Below are 18,730 nucleotides of genomic sequence, written 5' to 3'. Positions count from 1 at the left end.
TCAGGTTATGAGTTCGAGCCCCACGTGGGCTCTGTGCTGACAGCTCAGAGCCTGGAACCTGATTCAGATTCTGTGTCTCCCTCTCTCTCTGCTCCTCCCCTGCCCTCACTCTGTCTCTTAAAATAAACAAACATTAAAAAAAAAAAAAGTTAAAATAGACCATCTGTCAGTCTCATCTCTTTTTCAGTATGTAAGCTGAAAGAAGTTTTTTTAAACTATAAAAAGTTTTTTTTAAAAAGGAGAGAAATATTCAGGAAAGAAATACTTGTTTTTTAGAAAAGTGACTACTTTTGCTTCTTGGTTCTTCAGCTACAGACAGACATGACAAAAAAACTAACACAACTATAAAAAATTATTTGTATTCAAATGTATTTTCAAGATTTCAAGATCTGACATAGGCACAAAGAAAAGAAAGGAATTAAAACAAGTATAAACAAGTCAGTTATGGACTGACCTCAACTTGAAATATGTTAAAAAATATTTTAGTAGTACTTTTAAAATGATGGAAGTAAATTTCTTCAACTCTTCTCAATCATCTCGAAATATCCATGAGCTAAACTCCTACATTAAGGCAAAATCTCATTTTAAATACTAATTTAATTGATGAATCATTTCATTTAAAATTGCTAATCCAGGGAAAGAGTTTTTGTAAAAAACGTTTTATTGCTACAAAGGGAAACATGGTCACAAAAAGCCTTTAAGCGTATCTTAACGCAAATTACTATTCAATGTCCAATGCAGTAAAAAAATACACAGTCAGAGCACAAAATACTTGCCCAATTTATCTCTTCTAGGGTAAGTATTGAAAACATTAATGCACACTTGAATATATACTCCCAACAGCAGCATTTAAGTTCAAATGATTAGAATAGATATACTAACAATACACATCTGTTATCCTTAACACCAATTAAAGTAATAAAAATTAAGCTTAAAAATTATACAAACAATTTACCTAATCTAAGTTGGTAACTATAAAAACTAAACTAAAATAGTCTTACCCTCATTTTATTAAACAAATGCCAAACATTTAGAAATTATATAAAACAAATCTGAATGTGTGGAATGCATGCAACATGGGTGTTAACTCTCATATTTTAAACTATTAAAATTCTTACCCTTTTCCACATTACGAGAGAAATTTAAAGCTTCTTTTAAATCTGACTAATACCCTCTATTTAATTTTCTTCAGGTTGGTCAACAGGGAAGTCAACAGGCTTTTCCTTTGCTGCTTCTTCCTCTACTTCCTCTCCTTCCCCCACTCCTCCCTCCCCCACTGCTTCTCCCTCCCCGGCTGCCTCTCCTTCCCCCACTGCCTCCTGGTCCCCTGCTTCCTCTGTGTCTCCCACTCCCTCCACTCCTCCTCCTTCTCCCACTTCCTCTGCTTCCTCCACTTCTTCTACTTCCTCTACTTCCCCCACTTCCTCCACTTCCTCCTCCTCCTCCTCCTCTTCTTCAATAGGTTCATCAATCTTTTCTTCCTCCTCCTCATCTCCTTCTATTTGTTGATCTTGAGAATGATCTTGAATTTCAAAAGGATTCTCACCCTAAAAACATGAGGAAAAACAGCTTTTAAAATCAGCATATTCATTTTTGTTACCAGTGCAATTTTTATTTGCTGTAACATCAAAAATAAATACAATCTGAAGCTTTTTAATTTACGACAAATCATGACATATTTGTTCAGTACCTATTTCATACCAAAGTGGATAAATAAATTACTGAAGTCATTTCTTTATATTCCATAAACTGGAACGCTTACAGGCCACAGTTTCGTAACCTAATTTCTAAAATCATATGCATATGACAAAAGCAAATATGTGGGTTCTGGTAGAAACAGATAGAGATTTATGTCCTACTTAATTACACCAGGATTCAATGTACTTCTGTGGTAGGATCTCTGAAAACAGGTTAAGAGTGGAAAAGCTTTGGGGCGTCTGGGTGGCTCAGTCGCTTAAGCGTCTGACTTCGGCTCAGGTCATGATCTCACAGTTCATGGGTTTGAGCCCCCACGTCAGGCTCTGTGCTGACAGCTCAGAGCCTGGAGCCTGCTTCGGATTCTGTGTCTCCCTCTCTCTCTGCCCCTCCCCTGCTCATGCTCTCTCTCTCTCTGTATCAAAAATAAGTAAACATTCAAAAAAATTTTTAAAGAAAAAAAGTGGAAAAGCTTTGAAACAGTCACTGTAGGAAGCACATTACATCGGTTGGTAATGCGCAAAATTACTGTGAACTGCAGCGAAAATCTGGCAAACACAGCAATGGTACAATTCCATGATACTTGCAGTGAGACAGTCTAACCACAGAGGGCATAGTGCTGGGAACTGGTAAGTGGTGGAAGAATGAGTGAGGACTTTTGGAATGGCAGCACTGCATTCATTGTTGGAAGGACTGACCATGAGTATCCAGGCAAGGGGGTGAAGGTAGAAACAGTTGAAGAAATGGGATAAATTGATGAACTGATTATATCTTCATAGGACAAAGATTTAAAAAGATATTCTGTCAGACTGAGAGCACTTAAAAGTTGAAACAGTTTTTAAGACATGACCAGAGCTGACCATGGGCAGAGGATGTTCTGGGGAATAACATCAGGGAACACAGCAGACAGGAAAGCTGAACAAAGGGATACCATTGAGTAACGTGACACCAGTGCTTCTTGAATTATAATATGTTTCTGAATCAATTGGGATCTTGCTCAAATGCAACTCTCCATTTCTAATGAACTCCCAGGAAATACCAATATTGCTGGTCCATGGATCACATTCATAGTAAAAAATTCTAGAAGAGTTCTCCTTAGTTTAGGTACTTTCTACATAATATGCACATGTGGTAAGCTAAGGAAGCCTACTGCTGTCTAGCTGAACCAGTTAACAGAAGCTGGGGAGATAAAAGTTTATCTAATTTGGAAGTGAAATAGAGGGAGCACCTGGGTGACTGAGTCAGTTAAGCGTCTGATTCTTGGTTTCGGCTCAGGTCATGATCTCACAGTTAGTGGATTTGAGCCCCATTATCAGGCTCCACAGCTGGCAACTCGGAGCCTGCTTGGGATGCTCTCTCTCTCCCTCTCCGCCCCTCCCCCACTCACACCAGCTCTCTCTCTCTCAAAATAAAATAAACTTAAGGTCCACAGTAACTACACATGTTAAGACATATCCCTCAAGTCCTCCTTTGTTTAAAAATCAAGAATAAAGCTAACAGACTCCTGAATCTCTCTCAAATGATCCACGGTGAGAAAGAAATGAGAGAGGAATGACTTATTGTTCCCTCTCCCAACAAATCCCAACAATTAGGAAAAACAATGTTTTTACCTATATGCAAGATATTAAGTAAAAGTCTTCCTAATGTTGCACTATATTTAAATATCAGTTACTATGTCACCATTTGATTATAAAGATACTACAATGTAACCTAAAAAGGTTTTGCCCTGAAGTCTTACCTTAACGAAACGTTCATATCGCGCCTTCACTATTGGATTATTTAAAATGCTTGTAGCAGTCAAGACACTCTCTCTTTTTATTTGTTCTTTATAAGCCTATGAAAAATAGAACACAGTGAGGTACCTGAAAACCATGCCATGAAAATATTTCTATAATTAAAACAACATTGTATGCTCAAATTGCTACATTTAAATTATTTCCCTCCTGGCAAATTAAGCTATAAAGCAACAACTACTGTGACCACAATCTAAACCATCCATGATTAACATAATGAAGATTCAATAAGCCAATCAGACTCATTCACTCAGTTACTACATATGACACATCTAGGTCTACTAAACAGTTGCTCTCCTTTCTACTATACATGCACTTTCCCCCACCCTAACTATTCTAACTACTAATTTTCATGCTATCAAAAGAGAAAGAACAATTTTTCATACTGCTAGAATAGTCTTCCTCTGGGCTGTAGTTAGTCTAAGACTGTATTATACAAAGGAGGACAGGTTAATATGAAATGTCTAGCTGCCAGGGCGCCTGGGTGGCTCAGTCAGTTAAGCATCCGACTTCAGCTCAGGTCATGATCTTGTGTTCCATGAGTTCAAGCCCCGCATCGGGCTCTGTGCTGACACTTCAGAGCCTGGAGCCTGCTTCAGATTCTGTGTCTTCCTCTCTCTCTGCCCCTCCCCCACTCACGCTCTGTCTCTGTCTCTCAAAAATGAATAAATGTTAAAAAAAAAAAAATGTCTGGGGGCGCCTGGGTGGCTCAATCGGTTAAGCGGCCGACTTCGGCTCAGGTCTTGATCTCGTGGTTCGTGAGTTCAAGCCCCACGTCAGGCTCTGTGCTGACAGCTCAGAGCCTCGAGCCTGTTTTAGATTCTGTGTCTCCCTCTCTCTGACCCTCCCCTGTTCATGCTCTGTCTCTCCCTGTCTCAAAAATAAATAAAACGTTAAAAAAAAAAAAATGTCTAGTTGCCAAAAAAGTGTCAAAGGAATGCCAAAAGAGAAGAGAAAGGATGAAGATTTTTAAAAGATTATATGTGCTCAAAGTGACTAACCAAGTCTAAGTTAAATGAAATCACATCAATACAAAATATGAATTTAAGACTCAGGTGTGCTCTATTTAAAACTTAAGCCTTTAATATTTGAATTTTTAAGTTTGCTTCTCAAACAAGCTAGTTTCTCACACTATAAACATTTATTTGAAATAAACTGGACTAAATAAAACCAACCAATTTAGAAGCAGAAATATGCCAATCAAAAAGAAAAGAGTACATTTTTCCTAGAATATTTTAGTAAATTCTACTCAAAAATGTAACAATAGATAGTAACTGGTAATGCTAGGTTTTTTTTATTTTTCCCAGTCATCAGAAAAATGTAGGTTATGATTAAATCTTTCCGTTTTGTTCTAAAACACACACTCTCTCTCATAAAACTGTTTTGAACCAACTTAAAAAAGTGTTAATGAAAAAAACAGTTCAATAGCTATGATTTCCTGAATGCTTACACTGTGTCAGGCACTATTTTAAGTGTCTTTTCTATTGTAACTAACTTAATCTTTAAACAGTCATGCAAGAGTAGAATAGAATGATTATCTATCCCCATTTTACAAGTAAGGAAACTTGGACAAAGAAAAGCTAATTTACTTGCTTAACACATCATGTACTGGACCAGGATTCAACCCAGGACTTCTTGCTCCAGAGCCCAATCTTAACCACCATGCTTAACTTAACTACTAGGCTACACTGCCTCTCTAGTTATCTTTACAGTTTTTCACACATAAGATTAATAGGACTGTATGTAAGCAGGTAGGTGTGAAACAATAGCCTTAAAGGACAATAAAGGATTAATGAACACTTCAATGACTTCATCAAGACAGGTCAAAACTTACCTGCTTCCCTTTGATATGATCAGGAGATTTTAAGTGCTGCTGCACTGAACTATGCAAAGCAGGGATATACACACTGCATGCACTGCAGTGAACAGTCTCCACTTTCATCATGTGATCATCTGCAGTAACACCTACAAAAGAAAGCCAGTTATTAATAAGTAATGATTCATATATTATTTTTGACAAAATGAGTTTTTATTATTTCGTTTCTATGGTTATTCATACCCCCTTCTTCCAAAAAGAAGATCAAGATATGTAGGTTATGTTGAGTTTTTCTACTACGTTTCATAAATCTGCATATATAGATGAAAACTATGGATAACAGATTAAAATTATAAAGTAGAATTACATTATATTTCCTTGCGTATTCTACAATCCTGCTCTGAGTCCCAGGGGTCTGTCCCCCAAATATATAAAAGAAGACAAATGTTGATTTTTGTACTAAAAAAAAGAATTTCCATAATAATGAATATGGGTAGGCAAGGATAGGGAAAAAGAGGTCAAAATTGGGATTCACAAAAAACAAAATATATGTTGGACCTTGAAAACTGTGATCAAGATTTATTACAAGTGAAGTTATAATGTATGCAAGGGAAAGGTGAGAGAAAATGGCACTTTGTGGGAGTTCCAAGTAATTCAATATAGCTGGGGCACTGAGAATAAAGAAGGGACAAAAGAGACAAAAAGAGCAGGGCCTATATCATGGAGAACTTTGCATGCCAGGCATAGGAATTTGAAGTTTATCCTATAGAGGATGGAGACCCAGTTAAACTTCTTGAAGTACTACAATTATGTAGTAGACTTAAGAGATAAGACTGAAAGTAAGGGCACTAGTTAGGAAAATAATATAACTGCCAAGAGAACGATAAAGACTTGAACAGATGCAATATTTAAAGAGGTAAAGAAGCAGACTTGGAAGATATTTAAAAGACAGAACCAATAAGATACAATGTTATAGATATAATAAAGTAAAATTACTTAGGACTAACTTTATACTTGTGGCTTAGATGGTGGGGCTACCTTCCAAGGAAAATGAAAGACCAGTCTTCTGAGTTTTTGTTTTCTTAATGGGGTGGAATAAGCCCAAAGAGCACACAAAATTTTTTTGATACATTCCTTTTGTAAGACTGCTGAAGAGAAAGGCCAATAAGCATCTCGATGTTCAAGAGAAGAGTTCAGAAGATAGATCTGTGTTAGAGACAGAAGTATGTAAGTAATCAACACAGAGGAGATAGTTTAAGCTCTGAGATTAGATGAATCATAAGGAAGGAATATAAAAAGAGAAGATCATGGAACTGAAAACAGAATACTGGGAAATAACAACTTCTAAAAGCTTCATAGAGAGGGGCACCTGGGTGCCTCAGTTGGTTGAGCATCTGATTTTTGATTTCAGCTCAGTTCATGATCTCAGTTCAAGCTAAGTCAGACTCGGTGTGGAAAGCACAAAGCCTGCTGGGGATTCTCTCTTCGCCCCTCCCCTGCTTGCTCTCTCTCTCTCTCAAAAATAAATAAATTCTTAAAAAAATAATAAAAATAAAATAAAATAAAAAATAAAATAAAATAAAATAAAATAAATTTTTTTAAAAGATGTATGTAGTTTTTTTTTTCTTTTTTAAAGATGAAAGCATAGGCTTCAGGGACAGAATCAAGAGGAATAAAAAGAAAAACAGAAGAGTTCACTATTTGAGCAAAAGTCCTTAAAGAGATGAGAAGTGAGAAGACAGAATGTAAGAATTCACTTCCACCTAGAGGAAAAGCTGATTTTTCTTGTAAAACTGAAGTGAGAAACATAATGGTAGGTAGTGATAAATTTGTAAACATGAGAAGAGGAAAAGGAGGTCACCTCTGATGACCTACTCACAGCTACCACATATGACTCGATCACACTAGTGGGCAGCATCTACACTGAAATAGATTATGGTAAGTAAAATATATGTGTTAATTTCTAATACACTTTGTTTAAATACTTACCTTCCATAACATCTTTTTCAATTATTTTAACTACTTCTGTTTGATTATTTGTCTGCTGTTTACGAATAGATGTTTTCTTGAATTTATTCACCATACATTCCTATAAAACAAAATAGGAAGAAACACAAAAAGTTTTCACTGAGCTTAGCATCAAACTCAGCCTATGGAAGATAACATCTGTTATATAAGAACTAATATCTGTCCTCAAGGAGTTTATAGTTCAGTTGAAAAAGACTATCATTAAATACAAATACATTACTGGGATACTTACAAAAAATATTCACTTTCAAAGTGTATTTTAGGCATAAAGAACAAGAGAAATCAAACAGAGCTGGAAGAGTTAAGAGAGGTCTTCTCAGGGCAGGTGGTACATTAAAGTCCTAAATGACAGGAACCAGTTAAGGAATGAAATGAACAGAAAGAAATTTCTGTAAAGGTACACAATTCTGCATGGATGGGGAAGAATGAATGATCACTGTATTTCTAACCTCCTAACAATTCCATGTCTTTTGCCCAAAGTAACTATATGTATAATCAGCAGTCCAGCTCTAGCCTCTTCCGTAAACATCCCTCCCTGGCCCCAACTATCCTCACCTTTTCCAAACCCCCCTGCCTACACCCTCACTCCTGGCCCTCCGATTTAACTGTGTCATCTGTGTATAAATGAGTGTGTTCTTTCCAATTACTGTGAGTTCACTAAGGGTGGTATCTGTGTCTTCAGTCCTTGCATAACACCTTTTGTTAAATAGTCAAGAAAAACTGTTGAACTAGTGACCACACACTGATAATAGAAAGGACACTAAACAGACATCAACTCTCTAGCTCTGAATTCAGACTGCCACTTAACTGGAAGAGTCACTACACTGCTCTGAGCATGATCTTTCATGATAAAAAAGAACTGTGATGACGCTCAAATGAAATAATGAAAGTACCCAGCACAACACTAGGTACACAGCAGACTCTCAACTTATGATAGCTGATTCTGCATCAATAATCAGGTGTTAAAGGAATTCTTTTTCCTGACACCTCTGCCATAAACTACTGTAAAAACATAAAATATTCTTTCAAATTACAAATCTAAAATCTTTACAGAGGAATTCACATCTAGTTTAAAAAAAAAAAAACTCTCTAAGTGACTCTTAAAAACTGAGAACTGAGGGTTGATGGGGGTGGGAAGGAGGGTAGGGTAGGTGATGGGCATTGAAGAGGGCATCTTTTGGGATGAGCACTGGGTGTTGTTTGGAAACCAATTTCACAATAAATTTCATATATTAAAAAAAACTCTCTAAGTAAGTAGTCAATTAAATTTTTAGAAACTTGGAAGAGAGGTGGGAAACTGAAAAACTAAGAAATTAAAATACAAATAAAGTGCCTCTTGATTTAAAAACAGCTACTTACATGCAAAAACTCCATAACTACTTTATCAAATTTGGTTTGTTTCTGAATATGATCCAATGTTTCCTGGTGTGAAGAACTTTCCAGATGTAGCTCAATATCTTTTTCTTCAAACGTTCGGAATTTACAAAATGAACATGTGAATGCCATTCTATAAAGAAAACAAGTTTTCCTTAAATATTGCCTTATTTACTGAGAGTTCATAAGACCATGCCAATAAAACTAATTTTACCAAAATAAATGATTTCCTTTATACCATCTTATGGTTGATCTAAATTTAGCTGAAGTCAGAAAAAACAGTATTTCTTTAAATATTTGGCCAACACTGCTACTATATACCACTTTGCAAATAATGGAATCAGTGGATCTATTTAATCTAGTCCTAAGCTATCCACTTCAAGTTTAGAATTATAAAGCCAAAGCAAACTTCCAAAAATACCAAGTTCTGAAGTTCCACTACTTATTTTTATACTCTGTTCCACTCTCAAGCTTGCAGTCCACCAAGGTAATAACCAACAAAGCCAGGTGAACATCAGACAACCATAATTCACTCCTTTGGAGCTGTTGGGTGACCAAAAACCCTACCTTCTAAGGACCACTTCAGGATGACTGACAAGCCTAGATAAATTTAGAAGCTCAGAAGCCACTCCAATATGAATTTCCCTCTTTTCTCCTATAAAGTGTTCCTATCTTATGTATTCTTTTTATTTCCTTTTCATTGAATTATAACAATAGTTTCTTCATTGGTTTGTCTCTGGTCTCCATTTTCCAATTAATTCTTTTTTTTCTTAATGTTTGTTTATTTTTGAGAGAGAGCGAGTGCACACAAAAGCCAGGGAGGGGCAGACAGACAGAGACACAGAATCTGAAGCAAGCTCCAGGCTCTGAACTGTCAGCACAGAGCCCAATGCGGGGCTCAAACTCACCAACCGCGAGATCATGACCTGAGCTGAAGTCAGATGCTTAACCAACTGAGCCACCCAGGTGCCCCTCTAATTAATTCCTTATATCACTATTATATTAATTTTCCTAGTTAAAACTTTGGGATCTGGAGCCTACTGCTGGGTTTATATCAGAGCCCCCTTGTGAGACACTGGGCAAATTACTTGACTTCTCTGGATCACAGTTTTCTTATCTTAATGCAATGAGAACCCTTATAGAAGTATCATTGAGGATGGAAAAAAAAAAGTATATAAAGCCCTTAGAACAGTTCCCGCCACACAGTAATAATTCAATTAATTAGTCACTTCCTAAAAGAGACAACAGCACTTTACTGGCTTCACTGACTTAAGCATCATAAAACAAAGTCAAAACACTTTTAGCTGCCCTTAAAAAAAGTTTTTAATCTCTCCTATATCTTGTTGGCTTTACCCACTAAATACTTCTATTTTTTTTTTAAGTTATTTATTTTGAGAGAGAGAGAACACAAGCGAGCACAAGAAAGGAAGGGCAGAGAGAGAGGGAAGGAAAATCCCAAGCAGGCTCCACACTGTCAACACAGAGCCTAAAGTGGGACTCGATCTCACAAACCGTGAGATCATGACCTGAGCCAAAATCAAGAGTCAGACATTTAACCAACTGAGCCACCCAGGTGCCCCCCTACTAAATATTTATACAGAAAATTTTTTTAAGGTTTATTTACCTTTGAGAGAGATGGAGAGACAGAGGGGCAGAGAAAGAGGGACACACAGAATCCGAAGCAGGCTCCAGGCTCTGAGCTGCCAGCACAGAGACCGATGCGGGACTCCAACTCACAAACCAAGAGATCACAACCTAAGCCGAGGGTGGACACTCAACCAACTGGGCCACCCAGGCGCCCCATCCCCCTACTGAATGCTTTTAACAGTATCTGGCACACAGTATGTCTTCATTAAATGTTCAAATTAAATCACACTTGCCAACCCCCACTAGAGCCCTGTTCAATCTACACAGCTTTCCATATCCAGAATATGAATGAAAGGTCCCGGTTTCCTTGCTGTAACCTCGAGCCATGCCCTCTACCAGGGCTGCTAACAGCTCCTACCATTTATTTTATTTATCCTACCATTCCCAAGTCAGTTCAAATACTGCCTCCATCCATTTCCCTGATTTTCCTGCACTCCTACTGAGAAGTCACCTCCTGTAAGATCACTTTGTACTTCTCTTCTGGCACTCTTCCCTTTATACTATTGTTTGTTTATAGCTCTCACACTCCTGTCCCCTCCCCCCGGCTCCCTCTACTCTATTATACTGAAAGCATTCAAATATCCAAAAAGAATGTATCCCAAGAATAGTTATTTATTGTCAGTCTCTTACCTTCCTAACTCAAAGCAAAACTGCTCTGATAAATTATAATAATTTTAGACTATTGTAAAGGATTCTTATTCTAAAATGACAACTTAATTGAACTGACATACTTTAGCTTATATGAGATTTATATTTATAGCTAAATGAAAGTTCAGTTCTTTCATTTTCTCCAATTCACACATGTATATTAACACAGATATATCATATCCAAAGCTTTAGTTTTTTTAAACTTTTTTTAATGTTTATTTTTGACAGAGAGAGGGAGCACATGCGCGTGTGCGCGTGTGCACGTGTGCAGCGGAGGGTCAGAAAGAAGGGAAACAGAGGATCTGAGGCGGGCTGTGCACTGACAGCACAGAAGCCTAATTAATGTGGGGCTCAAACCCACAGCGAGATCAAGACCTGAGCCAAGGTCAGACATTTAACCAACTGAGGCACCCAGGCGCCCCCAAAGCTATAATTTTTAAAGGGGAAAGTATTCAGGGTAAATAGCAAAATTAATCTCATAATGTAAAATCAGCTTCAGATTCCTATACACTTGAAACAAAGAGTTCATTTCACTGTTTTCACTAATCCCGTCACCCGTCAAAAGAAGGAATTCTATCCACAGTGGCAGGGATACTGTCAAGGAACAAAACTACCTGCCTCTTAACACTAGAACTTCTTTTCATGGGTTAATTCTTAAGAAGCTTAATCCTATTGTTTCTCAGGTGGCAACAAATTAGGAGTAACATATCAGAAAGAGCACAGGAAAAGGTTATTAAAGCTGGACAGAGATTACAGAAGTACAGCTTAAACAAAAGGGGTTTGAACTGCACAGGTGCCTTATACACAGATTTTTTTATAGTATAGTTCTGTAAATGTATTTTCTCTTCGTTAGGAAAACCAAGTGGCTCGGTTGGTTAGGCGTCTTGACTCTTGATTCTGGCTCAGGTCATGATCTCACAGTTCTTGAGCTCCAGCCCCAGGTCTGGCTCTACACTGACAGCACAGAGACTGCTTGGGATTCTCTCTCTCTCTCTCTCTCTCTCTCTCTCTCTCTCTCTCTCTCTCTCTCTCTCTGCCCCTTCCCCGCTCACGTGTGCTCTCTCTCTCAAAATAAACTTTAAAATATATATATTTTTTCTTTTCCCTAGCTTACTTTATTATAAGAATACAGTATATAATACAAATAACATACAGAATATGTTTATCAACTGTTTAAGTTCTCAGTAAGGCTTCCAGTCATCAGGTGGCTATAAGAAGTGTTGGAGGAATCCAAAGTTACAGATTTGTAACTCTGGAGAATTAGCACCCTGAACCCCCATGTGGTTTATGGGCCAAATGCAATACCTATCTCACTAAAATCAAAGACAGTCTAAGCAAACAAAAAAATCTGGGAATTCAGATGCAACTGAATTTTCTTTTACCACATTTTACATAAATAAGATCAATGTATATGTTAAAACCAAATAGTAACAAAGAATATCCTGTTTAATATGAAAGAAAACGGACAACGTAAACATATCTCCATGGAAAGGTCTGCAGATGCTGCTCTTAAAATATTATTTTCTGAACTAAGATAAAGTTTTAGACATATAGAAAATTCACTTACATGTAATATTTCATTCCCCTCATGCTACACAAATTAACTTTTCAAGAGCAAAACTATGTTCTAAACAAAACATACACTGAATTTACTTTTTAAATTTTATAATCTTTATTTTCCTAGCATAACAGCAATTTCAGAGAAAGATGATGAAAGAAGTATCAAATACTGTCCTTTTGAGAAATTTTCTTAGACGTTTTCATGCACAACTTTACACGTTATATATATATATTTTTTCTACTTTGCCTGCATTTTCTCCATGTTACTACAGGCTTTATAGCCTTCATTTTCAACAATGGCCTAAGACCCCCATAGAGGGATGTGTCAAAATTTATACATACTTGACTACTCTCTGTCACTGATATTTGTTTCATGTCTGGAGCTATTATAAATAATGCTGTAAAGGACAGCTTTTTAGATTAAACTCTTCTACTTTTACATTATCTTCCTGGAGAGATCATGGACTATAAAAAAATTCAAGACATTTTTAAGGACTGTTAAACTGCTTCCCAGTAGTTAAAACCATATTATTTGGTTACCAGCAATTACAAGTGTGTGCTTTGATTGTATCCATGTTAGTAAATCAATGTTTCTTTTCTCCTAATAAAATGCCATGGTATTATTTAAATTCCCAGTTTATCTTACAATGAGTTTCAGCATTTCCCCTAAAACTATGAACTAGCTATTGTTCCTTCACCCAATCATATATTAGGCATCTTGTTTTTACTTTTTAAAAAATACTGGTTGGGTGATGTTTACCTTAGATATTAATCATTCTTGTGTTTATAATATTTTCCAAGTCTGTCTGTTTTCAAGGTGTAAAATTTTATTGAAACTAATGTGGTCATTATTTCCTTTGTAATTTAATCTACCACTTTTAAGCCTAGAAAAAAAGACTTCTGCAGCAATTAAAATATTCTATTTTATTTTCCTGTTATTTTCCATTTTGTAGGTTCTTTAATCCAATGGATTCATCTTCACTGGTGTAAGAAGAGGATCTAAACTATTTTTCTTATTGTTCAGTTGTTCAAGCAACCCCCCCCCTTTTAAGCAATTCTCCTTTTGTTTGCAACATTTGTATTATATATTACATTCTTACATATAACACATGTATTTAGAGGTTAATAATCCTATTATACTAATAGCCTTTTTTTAGTGCCACATATTTTTAACTATTACAGCTTTCAAATGTTTCGATTATCTAGAAAAGCTAGTACCTACTCCTCTACTCTTCTTTTACAGAATCTTCTTTGGAATCAAGATTGACGACACTTGTTACATTTCTACTATTTAGTTTTTCTATCCAAGAATATCACTATGTCTCCATGTAGTCAAATCTCAAGACTTTGTGGTTTTCTTCATGTCATGACACGTATTTCTTTTTTAAGAATACTGTATTTCTAGGTATTTTTTATTTTTAAATTACCATTAGGGATGGAACTCTTTTTTCTTATTTTTCTCAGTGTGACTGCACATAAATACCAAGAATCAAAAATATTCCTATATATCTTTGATCAAGCCTTTTCATTTGACCCCATGAATTTTCTCACATTCCAACTGATGTATTTGCATTTCCTAGGAAACTGTTTTTTAATAAGACCAATTTTCAGACTCTACTAAGCACAAACCTGTATCCATCTCCATATTTCTCACTGTTTTTTTCTCTTCTGCGCCTTTGTTTTTCTCGCCGAGCCTCAATACGTCGCTTTTCTTCTTCTTCATTTTTAGGATCAGTTTTTGCTAGGATATCAACAAGAGTCAAAATTAAGTATCATTTTTCCATCCTCCCTTTTCAGTTCCCACTTCATAAAGCATTAAACATGCAAGGTATATTTGGTGATCACAATCTAAATTGAACTCACCAGAAAAATCAGTTTGAGATTAACCAGTATTTCTTAAACTTCATTCATTTGAATATCATTACCATGGCTTCAGTGTTTTTTTTTTTTAATTTTTTTAATGTTTGTTTATTTTTGAGAGAGAGCGAGAGAGAGAGAGAGAGAGAGAAACAGAGACAGAGCCCAAGATGGGGAGGGGCAGAGAGAGAAAGATGAAGACACAGAATCTGAAGCAGGTTCCAGGCTCCGAGCTGTCAGCACAGAGCCCGACATGGGGCTTGAACCCAAGAGCCATTAGACCATGACCTGAGCCAAAGTCGGACGCTTAACCGACTGAGCCACCCAGGCACCCCTATGGCTTCAGTGCTTTTAAATAAGTTTCTCATGTTCATGACAAACTGCATAGTAATTACAACTGTAGAAATTAGATCCTTTGAATCACCAAGTGTAGTCACTAATCACTCATAAACATCAAAATTACCCAGAGACACTTTTTAAAAATGCACATGCCCTGGTCTACCCCTCTTCCCTAAATCCTTATTTAGGATGGAGTCAGATCATCTGTATGTTTTAAAAGGCTTCTCACATGATTTTGATTCAAAATTTTGCTTTGGATATTACATTTATTTTTGGAAGGTACTGTTGAGGATGTGTATTATATTACACAGAATCCCCTTTATGAGGACAAAGGGAAGAAATTTTTCATGGTTTTTGGTACCAGGAAAAGGTGTATTTCTTCTGGAAATTTAATTTGCTTTTAATCTGGTGGACTGACAATTAGAGACAGTCACATTTTCCATCTGTACATTGTTAAAAAATTGAGAGGCAAACTGAAAATGAAATTAAGAAAACCATTTCATTCATATTAGCATCAACAAAACTAAATAGGAATAAATTTAACAAAGGAAATGTAAAACTTACACAGTACTTAAAAACTACAAAACAGGGGTCCCCGGCTGACTCAGTTGGAAGAACATGAGACTCTTGATCTCAGAGTTGTGAGTTTGAGCCCCATGTTGTGTGTAGAGATTATATAAATAAGAAGATAGGTAGGCAGACATATAGGATGAACTTACAAAAAAAAAAAAAAAAAGCCACCACAAAACATTGTTGAAAAGAGGTTAAAGAAGATGGAAATAAATGGTTCAGAGATTAGAAGACTTAATGTTGTTAAGATGGTTGTACTCCCCAAACTGATCTACAGATTTAATGCAATCCCTATCAGAATTCTAACTGATTTCATTACAAACATTGACAAGTTGATTCTAAAGCTCATAAGGAAGGGATCTAAAGTAGTGACAACAATCCTAAAAAGAAAAACAAAATAGAAAGACTCACCCTTCAGGATTTCCAAACTTACTACAAAGCTACGATAATCAAGATACTGTATTACTGGCACAAGGACAGACCTATAGATTAGCAGAACAGAATTGGGAGTCCAGAAATAAACTCATAAAACTTTGGTCAACTGGTTTTTAGCAAGGATGCCAAAATTATTCTGTTGGGAGAGAACAGTCTTTGCAACAAATGGTGCTGGGCAACTGGACAGCCACATGCAAATGCTAAAATACAAGACCTAAATGCAAGAACTATAGCTAGAAAACTCTTCCAAGAAAACATAGGAGTATATCTTTATGACTTTGGAATTTGGCAAGGAATTCTTAGATATACACCCAAAAGAACTGGGCAGCCAAAGAAAAATAGATAAATTAGACTTTATCAAAATTAAAAGCTTTTGTGCTTCCACACCCCTCCTCCCCCAACCTTTCTTTTAATGGAGGAAAGACGAAGAATATGGCAGATCTTACTCTAGACTCTCAATGTCTTCTATAACTTACCTGGACCTAATATTCAGCAAAATAGTGACTGTTGAGAATGAATTTGGGAAAATACAAAGACACAATTAGATGGTCAGAGTTTAGATTGTCTAAGCAGAATTAGGGACTTAGAAACTATTTCTGGTCTTCCAGAGAACACACATTCCTAGTTATTCAGTATTTTTATCTTAAGGACATGTCTACGTCTAGTTCTTTTTCTCTTAAGTAAGTAATGCACTGCACCATCAGTGCAGAGCCTGACGCAGGGCTTGAACTCACAAACCATGAGATCATGACCTGAACCGAAATTAAGAGATGCTTAACCAACTGAGCCACACAGGTGCCCCACATAATATTTATTATTTGAATTTGCTTTTGTTGTCACATGTACAATAAAACAAGGTGTTATTCTGTCATTGAAACTTTTTGAAATTAAATTGTATACTATTTTACCTTGTAAATTTTTACTTTTGATGTGTCATGTCTGTGATTTATATTGTTTATATCTGTCACTGAAGTTGGCATTTCCTGATTTTAAACTTTTATAGAAATATTTTGAAGTAGCTTTGGCAGTTTGACCTCTTGTTTCTAAAGTGCTTTCAGGGGCGACTGGGTGGCTCAGTCGGTTAAGCGTCTGACTTCAGCTCAGGTCACGATCTCACGGTCTGTGAGTTCGAGCCCCACGTCGGGCTCTGGGCTGATGGCTCAGAGCCTGGAGCCTGTTTCCGTTTCTGTGTCTCCCTCTCTCTCTGCCCCTCCCCCGTTCATGCTCTGTCTCTGTCTCAAAAATAAATAAACGTTAAAAAAAAATTAAAAAAAAAAATAATAAAGTGCTTTCAAAGAGATCATTTTTAATAAATACTAGTTAAGGGGCATCTGGGTGGCTCAGTCAAATGAGCATCTGACCCTTGGTTTTGGCCCAGGGCATGGTCCCAGGGTCGTGGGATCAAGCCACACATCAGGCTCTGAGCTGAGCATGGAGCCTGCTTGGGGTATTCATTCTTTCTTTCCTTTCTTTTTCCTTCCTTCTTCCTAACTATCGATATTTTTTCCCTCTCTCTCTCTCTGTCTCGCCCTCCCTCTCCCATTGCCCCTCTCCCCCACACACACGCTCTCTCTCACAAGAAAACAACAAAAACTAGGTGAGTAAATAAGCTAAATCCTTTTTTCAACATTGCATATATTATAATTTTCTTAAAGCAAAAGTTTATTAAAATTCATCATCAATGATCAAAACAAACAGAATTAAATCAGAGTACCTGACAATAGCCTGACAGTATTTAATTTTATCTTTTTTGTTCTTATTGTCTAAGTTTTAAATTTTTGTTTCATGTAAAGGTTGACTGGGTTTGTTTTGTTTTTTTTTTTGAAATATGAAATTTATTGTCAAATTGGTTTGCAAACAACACCCAGTGATCATCCCAACAGGTGCCCTCCTCAGTGCCCATCACCCACTTTCCCCTCCCTCCCACTCCCCCATCAATAAAGGTTGAATGTTTAAGTCTGTGTTTTTATCTCTATAAGTAAGATAGAGATGGCTAGAATATATAAAGAATATTTTCAACTCAATAAAAAGACAAATAGCCCAACTAATAAGTGAGCAGAACATCTAAATGTGCATTTTTCCAAGAAAGGTATATGAAGAGCCAATAAGCACGAGAAAAAATGCCCACCCATTAGTTATTAGGGAAATGTAAATCAAGACCACAATGAGATACCATTGCATACTACCTGGATGGTTTGAATCAAATAGATAACAAGCCACAGCAAGGATATAGAAAAATCAGAACTCTCATCTACTGCTAGTGGGAATGTAAAATGGTGCAGATGCTTTGGAAAACAGGTGGTTCCTCAAATGATTATACTATATGATCCAGCACTTCTCCTAGATATATATCTAAGAGAAATGAAAACACATGCTCACACAAAAACTTATACACAGATGTTTACAGCACTATTCATAGTCCCCAAAAGGTAGATACAACCCAAATACCCATCAGTGAATGAATAAAGAAAATTTGATTTGTTCATACAGTGGAATATTTCCAGCCATAAAATGGAATGAAGTACTAATACCTGCTGTAACTTGAATGAAACCTGAAAAGATTATGCTAAGTGAAAGAAGCCCATTACAGAAGTCCACATATTTTTATACAATTTTTTTTTCATATGTAAGTTTAGAATACCGGTATCTATAAAGATAGAAAGTAAGTTAGTAGTTGCTCTGGTGTGTGGAGTTTGTTGGGGGTAATGCCTAAAGGGTACCAGGTCTCTTAGAGGAGATGAAAATGTTCTCAAATAGATTAGTGATATTTGCACGTATCTGTGAATACACTAAAAACCAATGACTGGAACACTTTAAATGGATGAATTATAAGGTGTGTGAATTATATCTCAATAAAGCTTTTTTTATTAAAAAAAAAGTTCAGAGCCAAATTACTGTTACTTATCTATGCTGTTTTATTTTATTTTTTAACTTTGTAACATATCTCTACACGAAATCAAGTACACTT

At 36.3% G+C, this 18,730-nt stretch overlaps 1 protein-coding gene across 4 annotated transcripts in view; it reads right to left on the bottom strand.

Annotated features, from left to right (window-relative positions):
- Nucleotides 1-579: 579 nt before the first annotated feature.
- Nucleotides 580-18,730, bottom strand: part of ZNF326 (zinc finger protein 326) — a 35,792-nt gene continuing 17,641 nt past the window's right edge. For all 4 annotated transcript variants that reach the window (XM_027058653.2, XM_027058655.2, XM_027058657.2 and 1 more), the window contains 6 exons: nt 14,191-14,302; nt 8,692-8,839; nt 7,294-7,393; nt 5,323-5,453; nt 3,434-3,529; nt 580-1,547 (listed from right to left, as the gene is read on the bottom strand). In XM_027058653.2, the coding sequence (XP_026914454.1) occupies nt 1,179-1,547; nt 3,434-3,529; nt 5,323-5,453; nt 7,294-7,393; nt 8,692-8,839; nt 14,191-14,302 (956 nt within the window). In that variant the 3' untranslated portion in view covers nt 580-1,178. The remainder of the gene's footprint in view (nt 1,548-3,433; nt 3,530-5,322; nt 5,454-7,293; nt 7,394-8,691; nt 8,840-14,190; nt 14,303-18,730) is intronic.

Source organism: Acinonyx jubatus, chromosome C1, assembly GCF_027475565.1.
Source record: "Acinonyx jubatus isolate Ajub_Pintada_27869175 chromosome C1, VMU_Ajub_asm_v1.0, whole genome shotgun sequence".
NCBI classification, from domain to species: domain Eukaryota; kingdom Metazoa; phylum Chordata; class Mammalia; order Carnivora; family Felidae; genus Acinonyx; species Acinonyx jubatus.
The sequence above is the reverse complement of the archived record's forward strand: the minus strand, read 5'-3'. Positions and strand labels throughout refer to the sequence as shown.